Source organism: Hemitrygon akajei, chromosome 18 (genome assembly GCF_048418815.1).
Source record: "Hemitrygon akajei chromosome 18, sHemAka1.3, whole genome shotgun sequence".
NCBI classification, from domain to species: domain Eukaryota; kingdom Metazoa; phylum Chordata; class Chondrichthyes; order Myliobatiformes; family Dasyatidae; genus Hemitrygon; species Hemitrygon akajei.
The window spans coordinates 40,637,580-40,653,291 of NC_133141.1; the positions used below are offsets into that span (position 1 = coordinate 40,637,580).

General features: G+C 43.9%; 1 protein-coding gene across 6 annotated transcripts in view; it reads right to left on the reverse strand.

The window, feature by feature from the left end:
- Window positions 1-15,712, reverse strand: part of znf385c (zinc finger protein 385C) — a 408,205-nt gene that overhangs the window by 76,733 nt on the left and 315,760 nt on the right. For all 6 annotated transcript variants that reach the window (XM_073071468.1, XM_073071471.1, XM_073071469.1 and 3 more), the window contains one exon: window positions 9,209-9,351. In XM_073071468.1, coding sequence (XP_072927569.1) covers window positions 9,209-9,351 — 143 coding nt within the window. The remainder of the gene's footprint in view (window positions 1-9,208; window positions 9,352-15,712) is intronic.

Below are 15,712 nucleotides of genomic sequence, written 5' to 3' on the forward strand. Positions count from 1 at the left end.
GCCCTGCACTGTTGGCAGTGACGTTACTAAACACCAATGGAAGAGTGATTTTCAGCATGAAGCTGAAGCTCCAGAGCTCGGAGTTAAAGACTGGTGAAGATAAGTGATGATGAGGGAATGAGGACTAATCCCCAAGGCTAATATGGCGCTCATCATGATTCTTTTGTGGTGGCTCCACCGTTCACATAAATGATGGAAGAGTGGTTCACACTCTGATCCAGTGAATATGAGGAGCCTGGAAGAAATAGAATTTTGCTCGGCAGGATACTACAACGTTAGCCCTCATTTCAAGAGGATTAGAATATAAAGCAAAAATGTTAATGCTGAGGTTTTTTAAGGCATTGCTCAGGCTGCACTTGGAGTGTTGTGAGCAGTTTTGGGTCTCTTATCTAAGGAAGAATATGCTGGCATTGGAGAAGGTCTAGAGGAGGCTCACAAGAATAATCCTGGGAATTAAAAGGTTAATGTATGAGTAGCGTTTGGTGGCTCTGGGCCTGTACTCGCTGGTGTTTAGAGGAATGGGAGGGAGGGAGCACTGCCTCAGAATACAAAATGTCCCTTTAGAACAGACAGGAGGAGAAATTTCTTTAACCAGAGGGTGGTGTACCTGTGGAATTAATTGCCACGGACGGCTGTGGATGCTGAGTCATTGGGTATATTTAAAGAGGAAATTTATAGATTCTTGATTAGTAAGGGTGTCAAAGGTTACAGAGAGAAAGCAGGAGAATGGTGCTGAGAGGGAATAAGTCAGCCATGATGGAATGGCAGAGAAAACTCAATGGGCCAACTGGTCTAATTATGCTTCAATGTCTTATGCTCGTCTCCGTGACCAATGCTATGCCTGTGCCTGTGGTGCTCGGTGTGTTGATCACATGAGCTAATGCTATAGAATGATTGAGTGTGATCAGTGAATCTGGAGAACTCTGCCAATGAACACAAGCTGACTGTATTCTGGATGGGAATTTAAAAAGTGTCCCCAGGAATTGGAAATTCCACAGCGCATCGTGAAGCCCAAATTTCCAGCTGCCCTGGCATAAATTCCATCCAGTTCCCAGCGTTGAATCCCTGACCCATCAATATTCTCCATATGTGTGGCAAAAATTCACAGTACAAATCTCCATCTTGTCACAAGTGGTCTCTCTGTACCAAGCCGCAGCCTTATTCATCTTGAAGTTTCTTGATTATAACCTAGATTATACTTCCTAGAATGAATACACACACAGAGAATGAATGGATCTATCACAAATCAAACTCCAGCCATCAGCAACAACAATATCAGGGTAATGAACATGAAATGCAGAACAAATTTTTGAACAAGGTCACAGACTAAATGAGAATAGTTAGTGATGAGAAAAATAATGGCAGATGTGTTTCTGAATCTAGCTTCTGGTTAAATAATCATCCAGTGTCCTGCACAATGTCATCCAGGGGAGCCTAAGTTATTTTATGCCACATCAAGCAAGTAGCTGTAACCTGTGTGGGACAAGGATTCATGTAGATGCCATTATGTCTAATTTGTTAGTATGTCAGTGTCTTCTCCCAGGCTAAGGTCCCTGATTTGAGGCTTTTGTTATGTTCAATAGTAATCAGCTAAGATTTCATTGTTGGAGTTACGTCATCTGCTGGATATGCGAGTCCCTAAACAAGCATTCTACTTTGAGCTCTATCACCATGAGCAGCATCCAAAGGGACACTGAAAACACTTCAAGGATGTCCTCAAATCCTTCTTAAAAAAGATGAAACATCCTTACCAATACCTGACCTGAGACCTCTCAAAGAACTCATGGCCTAGCATGGAAACACCAATGCTCAAGAACAGAAAACCCGACAAAAAGTGATGGATACAGCTCAGTCCATCACGGGAAAAGCCCTCTCCACAACTGAGCACATCTACAAGAGCGCTGCCAAAAGAAAGCAGCATCCATCATGAAGGACCCACACCACCCAGGTCACGCTTTCTTTGTACTGCTGCCATCAGAGAGAAGATACAGGAGCCTTAGGTCCCACACTACCAGGTTCAGTAACAGCTTTTACCCTTCAACCATCAGGCTCCTGAACCAGCATGGATAACTTCACTCACCTCAACACTGAACTGATCACTGAACACAACCCATGGACTCATTTTCAAGGACTCTACAACTCATGTTCTCAGTATTACTTATTTACTATTACTAATATTATTATTTACTTGTTTCCTTTTCATGTTTGCATAGTTTGTCAGTCTTTATGTGTAGTTTTTCATTGATTCTATTGTACTTCTTTGTTCTACTGCAAGAAAATGAATCTCAGGGTAGCATTTGGTGACATATATCAGGGGTCACCAACCTTTTTTGCACCGTGGACCGGTTTAATATTGATAATATTCTTGCAGACCGGCCGATGGGGGGGAGGGGTGGGGGTGTTAATCACGACCAGAATATAGGTGATAAGTCAACTATAAGTCACTTATAAGTGGTTAATACACTCAATTTCGTTCCTAAAAGTGTTTATCTAATGAATTTAATATTAAACACACAGCGCATATTTTCCTCACATGAATATAGTGATAAGTCACTTATAACTCACTTATAAGTCAATAGCATCATAACATTTTAAGTAACGTTTGGATATTAAACACACAGCACATATTTTCCCCGTATGAACATATAAAATATTTGCAACACACCAGTGAGAGGACAAGGTAAGGGCCAGAGGTCCCCGTACTGGGGCCGCAGCGGTTGCAGTCCGGAGAGAGCGACTGACTGAGCGAGGAGTGCGACAGGGCGTGTGCCTGCCCCTCTTGTAGGAACTATCGGCCAACAAAAGTTTGGCTCGAGGGATGACTTTCAGTAGATCGCAGCGAGGTAGCTGCTCTGCTACTTATGAAACCCTGAGCCCGAATTAGGTCATCTGCAAATATTTTAGCACCGGGTTCCCCACGAACATTCGGTGTGCTAAACAGGTTTAGAAGCGGCGCCCATCTGTCTGCGCTCCAGGCCAGTAGCAACGGCACTTCTCGCCGGCCACGCGGGGTGGCCGATTACCCGAGGCCAACCAGTGATCCCTGGCGCTAGGGTATCACTGCGTTTAGGAAACTGATGACCTCGCGTGGGTAATGACTTCGCGTGCGTAATGACCTCGCATCCATTCAAGTTCAACAGTGGACATGACAGGGAATGAGGAAAGGTGCAGCTAACTCATATCGTTTCATATCGCACTGGTCCGCGGCCTGGTGGTTGGGGACCACTGACATATATGCACTTTGGATAATAATTTTAGTTTGAACTTAGGGAGACATCAAAATTTGACTCTTTCTGATGAGAGCTTGTGAAGATAAAGTATGTTTAAGACAAGTGGGGAAAGGTTTAAACGTGACCTGAGGAGCATCTTCTTCACACAGAGGATAGTTCCTATATGGAATGAGCTTGTCAGATGAAGTGGTTGAGGCAGGTGCAATGACAACTTTTAGAAGACATTTGCCCAGGTACCTGGATAGGAAAGGAAGACGGATATGAGGCAAACATGGGCAAATGGGACTGGCTTAGATGGAAATCTTGGCTGGCTTGGATGAGCTGGCCCAAAGGACCTGCTTTTCTGTTGTATTAATCTGTGACTCTATGACTCAGCAGACAGAACACCAGACAGTGTATCTTGCATAGGGCATGGCATTCGCCTCAGAATTGGAGTATAAACAAGTTACCCTCAGCCCCAAGGTGCTGCCAATTAGGAGGCAGAAGCTAGAGATAAAAACCTTATCTCAATCCAGAGGAATCAGACAAGTGTCTCACACAGAAACAAAATCCTATATTCCTCTTTGTCATCAATAACGACGATACATCTTCACAACAAGACAAATGGCTCACTAGAAAACGGACTGTCTTTACTTGAAGTCACCAACCATCAGTTAATCCAGGCTTGAGCACCAGTAACTTGGCTCACATCCATCAGATTATGAGGAAGCTTACATGCCAACCTGAACTTCAGCAATGAGGTTAGAATTCAGCCATATTCCTCTGAACTGCTTGAACTGAATCACTAAGAATCTGGCCTGGATATCCATCAAAACTCAAGATCTCAGAAGTCCCATGCTGACGAGTCCCGGGATCGGATATCCGTGTGGGCAGGAAGCACGAAGGCATGCCTGAAGTTCCAGGTCCCATCATCAGCTAATTCAGGAGTTGATACCAAAGACTGAAGCCCGAAGGTTGATTGGAAGTCTGGAAGTTCATGTCCAATGGCCAAAGCCTGGAGACTGCAGTCCTGGAGGGCTGTTCTGGGATTGGAGGACTATCAGTGTGGGTGGGTCGGAGGCAGGAAAGGGGCTTGTTTTGCTGTTGCTGCTTGTTGTGTCTGCTTTGTTGTGTTCTGTCAAACATTGTGGGCACACAGGGTTGTTGCCAGAATATGTAGTGGCACTTGTGGGCTGCCCCAGCACATCCATGAGTGTTGGTTCTTAACGCAAACGATTTATTTCTCTCTCTGTTTTGACGTCTGTGTGATAAATAGATCGGAATGCATCTGAATCAAATATCCAAGGCATCTCCAATGGAAGTCCAGAAAGCAGGCTGCCTCCAAGTGTTTTTTTGTTATGAATTTAATGACTCAATTATTTATGACCTAAAATCCATAATTCAGTTTGTCAAACTAAGAATCCAGTTGTATACTAAATTACTTAGGAAATGAAAACATTAAGTAATTAATATTGAGGGAGTAGAAGTAATTTGTTTGGTGAATTTTATGATCCTTAAGCATTTAAAGTGGTAGGGTACAGCCTGAAATAAAAATCTATCACTGCTCCTTTATCGCCACTTCGTCAAAAATCAGTAAGTCCCAACCTAACAGTACCATTGGTAGTACCTTCATTATTAACAGAAGTTTAAAGAGGCATCTTTATCACCTTCTCCTTGAGGGTAATTCAGGATGGGCAATAAATGCTGGCCTTGCTAACAACATCCAATTCCTGTGAGTGCCACGGTGGCGTAGCAGTTAGCATGGCGCTATTACAGCTTGGGGCATCGGAAGTTTGGAGTTCAATTCTGGTGCCATCTGTAATGAGTTTGTATGTTCTCCCCAGGAACCATGTGCTTCAGTTTCTTCCCATGATCCAAAGACATACTGGTTAGAAGGTTAATTGGTCATTTTTAATCTCTCCCTCTCCCAGTGTAGAGTGCCCTCCTGCTTCAAAACATCCATCATTATTCCTATAACTAAAAAAACCAAGGTAATATGTCTGAACAACTGGCGTCCTGTCACATTCACCTCAATAATAAGCAAATGCTTTGAGAGGCTGGTCAAGGACTATATCTGCAGCATGCTATCACCCAAACTGGACCCCCTACAATTTGCCTACTGACACAACCGATCAATAGATGGCACAACAGCTGCAGCTCTACACACTGTCATTACACATCTGGAGAAGAAGGATGCTTATGTGAGAATGCTGTTCTTGGACTACAGTTCAGCATTCAACACCATAATTCCCTCCAGGCTCGACAAGAAGCTCAGAGACCTCGGCCTTCACCCTGCCTTGTTTAGCTGGATCTTGGACTTCCTGTCAGATCACCGGCAGGTGGAAAGAGTGGGCTCCCTCACCTCTATCCCTCTGAGCCTCAACACAGGAGCCCTTAGGGCTCTGTCCTAAGACCACTCCTTTACTCTCTGAGACCCATGGCTGTGTCACCACCCACAGCTCCAATCTGCTAATTAAATTTGCTGACGATATTACATTGATTGGCCTGATCTCAAATAATAACAAGGCAGCCTACAGAGAAGAAGTCATCACCCTGACACAGTGGTGTCAAGAAAACAACCTCTCCCTCAATGTCACAGAAACAAAGGAGCTGGTTGTGGACTACAGGAGGAATGGAGACAGGCTAACCCCTATTGACATCAATGGATCTGGGGTTGAGAGGGTGAACAGCTTTAAGTTCCTCAGCATCCACATCACCGAGGACCTCATGTGCTCTGTACCTACCGGCTGTGTGGAGAATAAAGCACAAGAGCGCCTCTTTCACCTCAGACGGTTGAGGAAGTTTGGTATGGGCCCCCAAATCCTAAGAACTTTCTACAGGGGCACAACTGAGAGCATCCTGACTGGCTACATCACTGCCTGGTATGGGAACTGTACTTCTCTCAATCGCAGGACTCTACAGAGAGTGGTGCGGACAGCCCAGCACATCTGTAGATGCGAACTTCCCACTTTTCAGGACATTTACAAAGACAGGTGTGTAAAAAGGGCCTGAAGGATCATTGGGGACCCGAGTCACCCCAACCACAAACTGTTCCAGCTGCTACCATCCGGGAAATGGTACCGCAGCATAAAAGCCAGGACCAGCAGGCACCAGGACAGCTTCTTCCACCAGGCCATTAACTCACGCTGATTTGAGTGTATTTCTATGTTACATTGACTATCCTGTTGTACTATTTATTATAAACTACTATAAATTGCACATTGCACATTTAGACAGAGACGTGCTGTAAAGATTTTTACTCCTCATGTATATGAAAGATGTAAGTAATAAAGTCAATTCAATTCAATTCTTTGTACAATGTCCTGTGATTAGGCTAGTGTTAAGTAGGTGGGTTGCTGGACTGTGCGACTTGTTGGGCCAGAAGGTCCTGTTCCACACTGTATCTCTAAATAAATACATAAATAAAAAGTTTCCAAACTTTGTTGTATATGTTTAAGTTCAAGGTTAATTCATTCAACCATGCACACGAATATAGCCAAATGAAACAGTGTTCCTCTGGGGCTAAGGTGCAAAACACTGAACCAAAGGTCACACAGCACATATAGTTATGATAGCAGAAATTCAGTGGCATGCAAAAGTGTGGGCACTCCTGGTCAAAATTTCTGTTACTGTGAATAGTTAAGTGAGTAGAAGATGAACTGATCTCCAAAAGTCATAAAGTTAAAGATGAAACATTCTTTTCAACATTTTAAGCAAGATTAGTATATTTGTTTTGTACAATTTTAGAGTGAAAAAAAAAGAAAGGAGCACCATGCAAAAGTTTGGGCACCCCAAGAGATTTGAGCTCTCAGATAACTTTTACCAAGCTCTCAGACCTTAATTAGCTTGTTAGGGCTATGGCTTGTTCACAGTCATCATTAGGAAAGGCCAGGTGATGCAAATTTCAAAGCTTTATAAATACCCTGACTCCTCAAACCTTGTCCCAACAATCAGCAGATGTGGGCTCCTCTAAGTAGCTGACTAGCACTCTGAAAAATAAAATAAATGATGTCGACAAAGCAGGAGAAGGCTATAAGAAGATGGCAAAGTGTTTTCAGGTGGCCATTTCCTCAGTTTGTAATGTAATTAAGAAATGGCGTTAACAGGAATGGTGGAGGTCAAGTTGAGGTCTGGAAGACCAAGAAAACTTTCTGAGAGAACTGCTCGTAGGATTGCCAGAAAGGCAAATCAAAACCCCGGTTTGACTGCAAAAGACTTTCAGGAAGATTTAGCAGACTCTGGAGTGGTGGTGCACTGTTCTACTGTGCAGTGACACCTGCACGAATATGACCTTCATGGAAGAGTCATCAGAAGAAAACCTTTCCTGCGTCCTCACCACAAAATTCAACGTCAGAAGTTTGCAAAGGAATTTCTAAATAAGCCTGATGCATTTTGGAAACAAGTCCTATGGACTGATGAAGTTAAAATAGAACTTCTTGGCCACAATGAGCAAAGGTATGTTTGGAGAAAAAAGGGTGCAGAATTTCATGAAAAGAACACCTCTCCAACTGTGATCGATCATGCTTTGGGCTTGTGTTGTAGCCAGTGGCACGGGGAAAATTTCACTGGTAGAGGGAAGAATGAATTCAATTAAATACCAGCAAATTCTGGAAGCAAACATCACACCGTCTGTAAAAAAAGCTGAAGATGAAAACAGGATGGCTTCTACAACAGGATAATGATCCTAAATCCACAATGGATCCTAAATCAAGAGGCGCAAGCTCAAGGTTTTGCCATGGCCCTCACAGTTTCCTGACCTAAACATCATCGAAAATCTGTGGATAGACCTCAAAAGAGCAGTGCATGCAAGACAGCCCAAGAATCTCACAGAAATATGTGACAGCAATTACGAGGGGTGATTGATAAGTTTGTGGCCTAAGGTAGAAGGAACCAATTTTAGAAAACCTAGCACATTTATTTTTCAACATAGTCCCCTTCTACATTTACACACTTAGTCCAGCGGTCGTGGAGCAGACGGATCTTGGACCTCCAGAAAGTGTCCACAGATGGGTGATTGATAAGTTCGTGGCCTAATGTAGGAGATGAGTTATATAGCTCTCGTTACATGCACATGCAGTTCAATTCTTTGAGTGATTAATAACTCACTTTGAGTGATTTAATAACTCATCTCCTTCTATCTTGGGCCACAAACTTATCAATCACCCCTCGTAGTTTGTAAATTAATGATGTTAATATATTGAGGGTTAATGGGCCCTTGTTTGAAGACCTTAGTAAAGCTGCTGTCATTGGGCGAGGGCAGTGGATCCACTATCCGATTATCCCATTTTGGACAGTGTACAGACCAAGTACTAGTATAATAACAGGAATGGTTTAGGGCTGTTCCAGACTGAAATTTCTGCTGTTCACTTGCAATTAATCTCAGACCTTAAGAACTTCACCAATGCAAATCTTCCTATTTCAGAGAATTTCCATATTTATAGACACTTTGCATGATCCTATTCTGAACAAATCTATGCCAGGTGCTGTGCCATTAAACACCATTCAAGGAAATTTAATGATATACATTTAAGGTTATTTAATGGGGGTTCCCTGCACATGTTGTAGAGAAAGGGTTTTCACCTCAGTATAGAAAGACTGAAATCAAATTGCAAGAGGATATCAATTTCATTCCGAGGTGGTCTGGGGAGAATTTTTTACTGTCCTTATTTTAGTGCTTCGAACTCAGATGTTCTTGAGTCTCAAATATACTAGAGGTCAAGTGCAGGTAACATCAGTTAGGGTTTACAGTATAAAAACCATGTGGCAGACAGTACTGGTGAGGATAACTCTCTTTGAACATCCACATTATCCATTTATGTTCTTGAGCAACAGACATAGACAAAGTGCAGCCCCTCTACATCTGTCACAGGGTACACGGTTAAATTTAAAACTACAGATTAACCTGTATTGCAGAAGACAAATTAGAAAACGTTATTTCCTCTCTGTATTCAATTGCCCGTCCTTAAAAAGCAGAAGCAAAAAACTGCGGAAGTACTTACCGTGTTGAAGTTGGGGAAAAGTCCGACAGGAGAGGGGCTGTTCAGACGAAATGGAAGGAAATGTTTGATATCAAGAGCAGGCTGCATGGCTCTTCCTTGTAGCTGTAGGGACGCTAGAAGACTACTATTTTGGCCCGTGGAACCTGCAGAAACACAGAATGAAGGTGAAGTGGTTAATTGCAATTGCCACACTAATTATGCTAAATGTATGAAAGGCATTTATCCTGCAGCAACTGATACAAAATGTTTGCTAATTATTTAGCATGTCTAAGGAAAGGTCTGCTGTCAAGACCAACGCCAGGTGAGTCTTCTCTTTTGAAATTGTGACATAAGCTTTTTCAAAAAAACGTCTCAAGCAAAAGGAACCTCCCTGTGGAGTAAGTAACCCCAAGTTTCCAGCAAAATTGGTGAAAATATGAGCGGACAAAGGATTAGAATCTTATAGCCAGATCTTTGGAAAGCTGCAACAAGCATAGTGTCAGGGTGAAAGGTGAAATACTTATGGGGAATTTGAGGGGGAACTATTTCACTCAGAGGGCCATGCGAGTGAGGAATGAGCTGCCAGAGGAAGTGGTAGATGTTGGTTTATTGTGACATTTAAGAGAAGTTTGGATAGATACATGGATGAGAGGAGTTTGGAGGGCTATGGTCCAGGTGCAGGTAGATGGATCTATGCAGAAAACCAGATTGGCACAGACTAACACACAAAATGCTGGAGGACCTCAGCAGGTCAGGCAGCATCTATGGAAACGAATAAATAGTCGATGTTTCAGGCTGAAACCCTTTACAAGGCTGGAAAGGAAGGGAGAAAATGCCAGAATAAGAAGGTGGGGTAGGGGAAGGAAGACAAGCTAGAAGGTAATAGGTAAAGCCAGGTAGATAGGAAAGATAAAAGTCTGGAGAAGAAGACATCTGACGGGAGAGAAGAGTGGACCACAGGAGAATGGGAAGAAGGAGGGGACCCAGAGAGAAGTGACAGGTAGGTGAGATGAAGAGGTAAGAGGAGTGATTGGCCAGAGAGGGGAATAGAAGAAGAGGGAAGGTGGAGGGGAAAAGAAAAACAAAATTACTAGAAGGAGAAATTAATGTCTATGCATCAGGTTGGAGGTTATCTAGACAGAATATAAGGTGTTGCTCCTCCACCCTGAGGGTGGACTCATCTTGGCAAAAGAGGAGGCCATGGACTGACATGTTGTAACAGGAATGGGAATGAGAATTAAAATGTTTGGCCACCAGGAAATTCCACTTTTGGCAGATGGAGTGGAGGTGCTTGACAAAGCGTTCCTCCAATTTACGATGAATCTCATCAGTGTAGAGGAGGCTGCATCAAGAGCACTGGATACAATAGACAGCCCCAACAGATTCTCAGGTGAAGTGTTGCCTCACTTGGAAGGACTGTTTGGGGCCCTGAGTGGAGGTGAGGGAGGTGAATGGGCAGGCGTAGCACTTCTGTTGTTTGCAGGGATATGTGCCAAATGGGAGATTAGTGGAGAGGGATAAATGGACAAGGGAACCACTTAGGGAGCAATCCCCATGGAAAGCGGAGATTGGGGTGGCAAGGAAGTAAAAATGTGTTTGGGGGTAGGGTCTTATTGAAGATGGTGGAAGTTGTGGAGAATGATGTGTTGGATGTGGAGCCTCAGAGGGTGGTAGGTGAGGATGAGTAATTCTATCCCTTTTAAGGTGGCGGGAAGATGGGGTGAGTGCGGATGTTTGGGAAATGGAGCAGATGAGGGTGAGGAAAGCATCAATGGTGGAGAAAGGGAAACCCTGTTCTTTGAGGAAGGGGAACATCTCTGATGTCCTGGATAGGAAAGCCTCATCCTGGGAACTGATGCAGTGGAGAGAAACTGAGACAAGGGAACAGCATCTTTACAGGAGACAGGGTGGGAAGAGCTATAGTCAAGATAGCCATAGGAATCTGAGATCCTTCATCAGGATACATCAGCTGGGCCAAAGGACCTGTTTCTGTGTGGCAGTGCTTAATGACTCTAAGCATTCCTCTTCAGGATAGCAGTTTAAAAACAGGCATGGTTCAATAGCCGGGAAAGGAATCTTATACCTTTAGTGCAAACACCACTTACATCCTTTCCTGAAATGCTGAACTTCAGACAAAGGGCCGAGCAGACATTTACGTACACATTACAGGTGTGCACACGCACACACACACACACACACACAGCTACAAATCCGTGCTTGCACAGAGTCACAGAGATGCACGCTCAGATGGTCAGATCCAAACATACATCCACTGAGATATCAGTGCCCATGCATCATGTGGGCATTGGGTACATCCAACACATCATTCTCCACAACTTCCACCATCTTCAATAAGACCCTACCCCCAAACACATTTTTACTTCCTTGCCACCCCAATCTCCGCTTTCCATGGGGGTTGCTCCCTAAGTGGTTCCCTTGTCCAAGCTCTCTGACATATACTATCCTGACAAGTACTTTTGAATACTGAGACTACTGCATGATGGCACATAATCGTAATCAGAATCAGAACCCTTCATTGTCAAGACAAGAGTCAAACAGGGCTGGATCATTGTGCCCATCCTATTTTCCATCTTTATTGCTACCATTCTTCATCTCAGTGGCCAAGACCCACCACAGGGAATCCCTAACACCAGACTACTGGAGGAGCCCAACATGAATACCAACTCCGATGGATAGGTCATGTCACCTGCACGCCTATCTCACTTCTCCCCAAACAGATTCTCCCAGTTGAAGGAAGATCAGTGAGCCCCTTACGGGGAAACGTAATGTTTCAAAGAAAACATCAAAATCAGCCTGAAGAAATTCAACAGAGAACAAGCAGCAGCTGTTAAAGGATAGACTGAAGAGTCAAAAGGACCAAACACTAACCACAGCCACAGCTTACTCTTGCCCACACTGCACCAGAACATGTGGATTCCACACCAGCCTCTACAGCCACCTGAGGACCCACCAATAGACAACCCCTTAAGAGAGCATCATACTGGTCTTGAGTGATCACATGACTTGAGGACATTTTTGCATTTTTGGAATGATTAGTTCATCACTGATTGAATTAATAGCACAGTGGTGCAGCTAGCAGAACTGCTGCCTTACAGCACCAGAGAACTGGAATCATTCCTGACCTTGAGTGTTTTCTGTGTGGAGTTTGCATGTTCCCCTTGTGATCATATTGGTTTTCTCTGGCTGCTCTGGTTTCCTCCCACATCAGAAAGGCATGAAGGATGTTAGGTTAACCAGCCACTGTAAGTTGTCCCAGGCGTGAAGGAAAGCAGCTCAGCTTCCCATGGCCAGCCCCTCAATTTCCACTCTCCGTGATCATTAGATCATTGGGAGCTCTGAAATCTGTATCTTAATACAAATCCAATCCTTTTCAACGTGTATCCTCTCCTGAGTTATACAATGCTTTGACTTCAAAGCCCTTCCAAGGTCCCAGCCCTCACTATCCCAGTAAACGACCTGCAGCACTCTTAGAGACTTGCCTTCCACTGATCTCTTTCACAGTCTCATTTTTAACCAGTCCACCAAGGACAGCTGCCAAAGCCCCAGCCAAATTCTCTGCCTAAACTCTCTTCCTCTCTACCTCTATTCTTATTGAAACCCTCTTTAAAAGCTATTCCTTGATAGTCTTGTAGTCATTGTCATAATGTTTCTTTAAGTAGTTTAGTACTATTTCATTTGGTAATGCTTTTGTAAAGTCCGTTAAGAGACGATATTGTGTTTAAGACAATCCATAATCATGAATTGTTGTTTCTGAATGACATGATGGCAGATTGCCCTCCTGTGCTTCCCTTGAACTCAAACAATGAAAATCTGAAATGTTATGTAACAGTGGAACATGCACACATATAAACTGGTCATCCGTATTCCCCACTCCCTGCCTAGTGAACTAACCTACAGAGGTGCTGAGGTCAGTTGCAATTTAATTCAACACAGACTATGGATTACTTCCAAGCCATTCTTGAAATCCATACTGAGCATTTTTTTCCCCCAAGAAAAGCTGCTGCTGGCCTCACTTGCAAATTGACTTATGAAAGGCAAGGCAGGATGATAGAGCAGCACACGTTGTTACATGGAACAGAGAACAGGAACAGGCCCTTCAGCCCACAATGTTGTGCTGAACCAATTAAATTAGTAATCAAATGGTCAACTAAACTAATCCCTAATGACTCCGTGAAGTGCATATCCTTCCACTTTCCTCATATTCATGTGTCTAAGTAAACATTTCTTACCACACATTGCTTCAGATGGGGGCTTACAACCGTCTGCCGCTTTATCCAATCCTGGCTTAATCACCATCTGGTATGGAGGCACCAATGCACAGGATCAGCAAAAGCCACGAGATTGTAGACTCCGTCAGCTGCATCATGGGCACTAGCCAACCACCATCATGGGTATTTTTAAAGACCATGCCTGAATAAGGACCTTCAGCATCTAGGGTATGCCCTCTTCTCATTACTACCATCAGGGAGAAAGTACAGGAGACTGAGGATGTACACTCAATATTTTAGAATTAGCTTCTTCCACTTCACTATGATACTTCTGCACAATTCATGAAGCCATGAACACTACCTCACTATTTTGCTCTTTTATATAAATTTTAGAGACGGAGTTAAGATGGCGCTAAATGGCGACTCCTTTGCTTGCATCTTCGGAAACAGCTCTATTTCCATCTTTAATATCTCTATTTCTCCCTTTCAGGGTTCTTTTGAGGACCCTGATCTGGAGTTACACATTGACTTTGGCAGGAATGGGACCCGTTCTCGGGGTTTCACAACTGGCCAATGTCCGGCACGCCAAGGGTTTGGCCTGAGAGACGGCCTAGTGTTTGGAAGCCTAAGATCTCGGGGCTCTGGAGACGGGCGGATCGAGGGTCGATGTCACGGCAGGAGACTCATGTGTCATCGGGGAGGCCGGAAAATCTTTTGCTGTGGGCCTGAAGACCCGAGGTCTTTGCGATCTTCAGACAGAGAGCTCAAAAAAAGCGACAGAACAGACTTTTAACATCATAAACCAGCGGGTTGTTGTTATGTCTCACGCTCGCTGTGAAAATGGCAGACACCTCCCTCTCCCTTATTAGGGAGAGAGAGAACCTGTGGGTTGCCGAATGCCGGATGAAATGTAATAGTCTTTGGGGTAACTGCAAGGTCTGTGGTTTTGCTGTCACTTAGCTCACGCTTGCGCTCAGTAGCGAGTAAGCTTTTTATTTTTGCTGGTGAGGGGAGGGGAGATCATTGCTCGCTGCGACTTCTGCGCGTGAGGGGGAAACCGGGGGGGGGGGGTGACTTTGGGGTTCTCACGTTTAACTGTTGTTCATTCTTTGGGGCACTTCTCTGTTTTTGTGGATGTTTTGCCAGCTTGTGGATACCTTGGCGTTTGTCCATTCAAGTGCACACAGAGTGCACAGATTGGGGAAGATGGGACTCCAGCCTGCAATTTTCCAATGATTAGTTTAAAGTCCTGAACTTTGTTAACATATCTCCCTCAGTAGGTGCTCAGCAGAATGCACCAAAAGTTCTGGAGCAAAATATTTCAGCATTAACTTTAGGAAGCACTGGAAATAAATTGTGATCCGCAAATCCACAATAGATAGATGATAGATAGATAGATAGATACTTTATTCATCCCCATGGGGAAATTCAACTTTTTTTCCAATGTCCCATACACTTGTTGTAGCAAAACTAATTACATACAATATTTAACTCAGTAAAAAATATGATATGCATCTAAATCACTATCTCAAAAAGCATTAATAATAGCTTTTAAAAAGTTCTTAAGTCCTGGCGGTAGAATTGTAAAGCCTAATGGCATTGGGGAGTATTGACCTCTTCATCCTGTCTGAGGAGCATTGCATCGATAGTAACCTGTCGCTGAAACTGCTTCTCTGTCTCTGGATGGTGCTATGTAGAGGATGTTCAGAGTTTTCCATAATTGACCGTAGCCTACTCAGCGCCCTTCGCTCTGCTACCGATGTTAAACTCTCCAGTACTTTGCCCACGACAGAGCCCGCCTTCCTTACCAGCTTATTAAGACGTGAGGCGTCCCTCTTCTTAATGCTTCCTCCCCAACACGCCACCACAAAGAAGAGGGCGCTCTCCACAACTGACCTATAGAACATCTTCAGCATCTCACTACAGACATTGAATGACGCCAACCTTCTAAGGAAGTACAGTCGACTCTGTGCCTTCCTGCACAAGGCATCTGTGTTGGCAGTCCAGTCTAGCTTCTCGTCTAACTGTACTCCCAGATACTTGTAGGTCTTAACCTGCTCCACACATTCTCCATTAATGATCACTGGCTCCATATGAGGCCTAGATCTCCTAAAGTCCACCACCATCTCCTTGGTCTTGGTGATATTGAGACGCAGGTAGTTTGAGTTGCACCATATCACAAAGTCCTGTATCAGTTTCCTATACTCCTCCTCCTGTCCATTCCTGACACACCCCACTATGGCCGTGTCATCAGCGAACTTCTGCACATGGCAGGACTCCGAGTTATATTGGAAGT